Consider the following 4,684-nt stretch of genomic DNA (forward strand, 5'->3'; position numbering starts at 1 on the left):
ATAAAAAGCATACATTTTACTACCACTTTAAATATGGAAATAAAATTTTACGCGAAATGCGTAAAAGTTGGCAGGTATGGATTGTTCTTTTTTTAAAAATGTTATAATAAATAATATATTATTAATTGAAAAAACAGGCTTGTAGTGCATGAAATTGCATGAAGGACGAATTCTCATTTTATAATTAACAGTTTTTATCAGTCGTACTTATTATTTTTCTTTAAGCTATAAACTTTTTTGTATCAATGATAAGCAATAATTTATTATGAAAAGTTGTTGAAAGCAATAACAATCAATTCATTAATTTTTAATTAGTCGTGCCTCGTACGTCGTTGATTTATTTATTGTATTAGTCTTTCTAAACAATTAAAAATGTTTCATCTGATAGACTTTTGACTATATCTTTTGATCTCGAATTCCTATTGGTTCCTTACTTCACACTATCAATTGTAAATATGTTATCTGAACGGTAATTAATCGAAATACTGATTGTCCAACTAATTAACAGTGTCCCAACTCCACGGATATTTAAGCAAAATCGTCAGTTACAATAGAGAATTTTGAATTCGAGTACAAGGATTTTCATTTTTATACCGAAAATGATTCAGTTGAATTTATCTTTCATCGTTTTAGGGTTTTTATTTTGCCAAATAGGTAAGTACGTTTTGAGTATAATGTATAGTTAATATTTTAACAAACTTAATTACTATTAAAATTAACTATTTTCCTAACTTAATTATCAGTCCTAAATTTCATAAAATTAATATAAAATTTAGAACAATCTCATGTGAGTCTAATACTTATCTAACTAAACCTGGCACCATTTTACCGAACTACTTAAGTTAAATTATTAACAATATTATTAAGGAAGATTTTTCTTGGATTATCACTAAAAATATATATTGCTGTGATAATATATTATATTGCACTTCAAGATGTGGCTTGGTACGAGTAGAGCCTAACTTATAAGCAAAATATTTTTCTGACGTCACAATGACAGTGGAAAAGGTTAACCATTTTTGCTCAGTATTTGAAGAACCTCTGCTGAGGAAGAATGTTTGCCAGTATCAATGGACGTAAAGAGTCACGGGTTTGTTTAAGACAAAAATAGACATGATATCGGAAATCAAGGAACCACCTTATTATATATGATACAAGATAAATTTAATAAAAAATCTCATTTCAAAAATAAAATTTATAATAATTTGTTTAATGCTGATTTTAAAATTTCATTTTAAATAATTGCAGTATAATTAAAAATAATATTAATATAACTCATAAAAATAATAATTGAATAAATAATATTTATAGAATTAGTAATTATAATAAAAATAATAATATAATTTCTCAGAACTATAAAGAAATTAATATTTTATTTCCCCATAAAAAAATTTTAAAAATAAAATATTGAATTTTTCTTTAGATATTTTAAATATCTTACATCTATATTTGATGTTAAAAATATTCACTCTGTGCTGGTATAATGTTTTTATCGATAAAGTAATAAGGCTAGCTGGCGTAAGGTTACCTCACCCAAGGTTGTGACACTGACAACAAATTTTTTTATTTTCTTTTGCCATTTACAGTAAAGTTTTAATTAGAGTAGTAAAAAAAAGTTGTGCAAATACATTTTGAAAAATATTCAAACCTGTACAATTCAATTTAAACGTGATACAATGGAGCATCGTTTATATGACGATCACTTATACGACGTTTACATTTATACGACGTTTTAGTGTGGTCCCAAATCATTCCTATTCATTTTAATGTAAAAATATATCGTTTATACGACGCACAGAATCGGTTATACGTCGATTTTTAGATTTTGTTCATTATTTAATTTTTTATTTTTTCTTGTGTATTTTAAAAAAGGGCGGAATTTGCCAACATGNTAAAACAAATAAATTCGTGATATAAATCAAAAATCGTCAAATAAATTCGTAATATATATATTCGTGAAAAAAAGCGCTTTCGACAAAATACTAAAAAAGCTACTCACTTCTGCCTAGCTTATGCTCGCTCTAGTTATTTCAGTTTCAGTTTTTGAAAGCGCTATACGTTGAGCCATCTCAGCTGGATTTGGCATGTGACATTTTTAGCGGCAATCATTGGTCGATTTTCTAGCGTTGCCATTCGGGGAGTTGTAATGAGGCTTTTTTTGTCGCCGTGTAAGAGAAATGTATATATAGATAGCACTTCAAGATGTGGCTTGGTACGAGTAGAGCCAAACTTATAAGCAAAATATTTTTCTGACGTCACAATGCCAGTGGAAAAGGTTAACCATTTTTGCTCAGTATTTGAAGAACCTCTACTGAGGAAGAATGTTTGCCCGTATCAATGGACGTATAAAGACTCACGGTTTTTTTAAGACAAAAATAGACATGATATCGGAAATCAAGGAACCACCTGATTTGATACAAGATAAATTTAATAAAAATTATCATTTCAAAATTAAAATTTATAATAATTTGTTTAATGTTGGTTTTAAAATTTCATTTTAAATAATTGTAGTATAATTAAAAATAATATTAATATAACTCATAAAAATAATAGAAAAAATAATAATTGAATGAATAATATTTATAGAATTAGTAATTGTAATAAAAATAATAATATAATTTCTCAGAACTATGAACGAAATTAATATTTTATTTTCCCATAAAAAAAATTTAAAAATAAAATATTGAATTTTTCTTTTGCTATTTTAAATATTTTGCATCTATATTTGATGTTGAAAATATTCACTTTGTGCTAGTATAATGTTTTAATCGATATTAAAGTATTAAGCTGGCGTAAGGTTACCTCACCCAAGGTTGTGACACTGACAAAATTTTTTTTAATTTTCTTTTGCCATTTACAGTAAAGTTTTAATTACAGTAGAAAAAAAAGTTGTGCAAATACATTTTGAAAAATATTCAAACCTCTACAATTCAATTTAAACGTGATATTAAAAAATAATTTCTAAATAATCTCACTTTACGTAAACATAATATCAGCTAATTATTATCTTTAGCAAGTCCATATTTATCCATTAGGGATATCTAGGAGTCTTAAATTTCCTATTGACTCTACTGTTTGACATAAATCAATATCTGATAATATCTATAAATGAACTTTATTTCTTCTTATTAATCCTTGATGAGTTTTGACTATTTATAAACTAGACATGAAATGCCTCCTATGACGATCGAAATTCTGTTTTTGCCTTGAATTTCAATCTTGTCAAATCATACTTTGATGTAACTACGTTAGCCTTAAAAAGTAATCTGCAAAATAAAAATAGCTTTCTGAATTTGGTGATTTACCAGAAACTGAGCTATACTGCTGTAACAGATGATGAATAAGCTAAATAAATTCAGAGCAAAAGATCTGGCTAATAAGTATTCAGAGCAGAGTCAGAAGTTATTAAAGGAATTTGAAAAAAAAAATGTAACTGCATTGCACTGAAAATCAACTTGACTACACACTAAAAATTTGATCATCAATAATACACTAGTACCCAGTAACTGGTCCAGTTTGAATATTATGGGTCAATATTAAGAAGAGATATAGGGCATGTTGTAATACAGAATATTGTCTTTGAATTTCCTCATTTTGACACTATTATAAATATACATACATAACCTCGTACCTGCCAACTCTTTCGGATTTTCCGGAAGATTCTATTTTTATATTTAAAGTGGTAGTAAATATATACTATATTTTCTTTTTTAAACTTAATTTTTAAATGATTTTGATCACCACTCTTCTTTCAAAAATTAAGCAAATTAAGCACATTTCTATATGCGTTACTATCATGGTAGTCTCCAATGCCATTAGTTTCAGTCGCCCTAGGGCATAACACAGATCAGAGGTCTAGTGCCCGCTTGCGCGGGCAGGTACCTTGCCAAAATTACGTGATCCAGCATGGTAGTCAACTTAAGTTTTTGCAAATGCAACGTATATGTATGCTTAAAATTGAAGTTTTAAATCCATTTTAATACCACTGGGAAAAATGCTAATGGAAGGGATTAAAAGTTGGCAGGTATGTAACCTATAGGGCCATATTGTAGGCCCCTATTCGGCCTATAATTATTTCCTCTTTTAGGGTTATATTCGATTAGGATTTTGAACCAGTTAAAAAAATATTCAAGAAATTCATCAAAAGTCATGATGCTCCATATTTAGAGAATTACTTGGGAAAAAAAACTATGTAGTTAAAAAATAGTCAACAGTACCAGTAAATTAAACCAAAAATTGTAAATTTTTGTAGTACATATTTTAAAACAAATATATCCTGAAGGAAAAATAATATTATAAAAATGAAATTTATAAAAAAGTATATTTCTTATATTTCTTTTGTTTTATAGCTTCTGTTAAATCGTGTGTAAAAGAGACAAGAAGATCTGGAGAAATTACTATCGAAGCAAAAACGATATTGGATTCTCTAGACATACAAGAGTGCATAGATATACATATACCACCGAATCAATTCATACGCCTCAATATTCAAGAGCTCACGCTTTATTTCACGGTAATGTATTTTAAGGATTTCTTTGAGCTATTGTCATAACACTTTACAGAATAAAAATCTATCCTACCATTCAAAAGCTTTAATGATGTTCCTTTTTTTGCAAGTTGAACAAAATTATAGAAACATTTCTAAACTAAATGCACAAAATTCTAAGAATTCAAAACAATCATT

At 27.4% G+C, this 4,684-nt stretch overlaps 1 protein-coding gene across 4 annotated transcripts in view; it reads left to right on the plus strand.

Moving 5' to 3' along the window:
• Nucleotides 1–480: 480 nt before the first annotated feature.
• LOC107457412 (uncharacterized protein CG3556) overlaps nucleotides 481–4,684 on the plus strand; it is a 142,454-nt gene continuing 138,250 nt past the window's right edge. For 3 of the 4 annotated variants that reach the window (XM_071187100.1, XM_071187098.1, XM_043054443.2), the window contains exons 1-2: nucleotides 481–654; nucleotides 4,350–4,513. In XM_071187100.1, the coding sequence (XP_071043201.1) occupies nucleotides 600–654; nucleotides 4,350–4,513 (219 nt within the window). In that variant the 5' untranslated portion in view covers nucleotides 481–599. The remainder of the gene's footprint in view (nucleotides 655–4,349; nucleotides 4,514–4,684) is intronic. The other variant, XM_071187099.1, reaches the window with a different exon arrangement.

Source organism: Parasteatoda tepidariorum, chromosome 10 (genome assembly GCF_043381705.1).
Source record: "Parasteatoda tepidariorum isolate YZ-2023 chromosome 10, CAS_Ptep_4.0, whole genome shotgun sequence".
Taxonomy (NCBI): domain Eukaryota; kingdom Metazoa; phylum Arthropoda; class Arachnida; order Araneae; family Theridiidae; genus Parasteatoda; species Parasteatoda tepidariorum.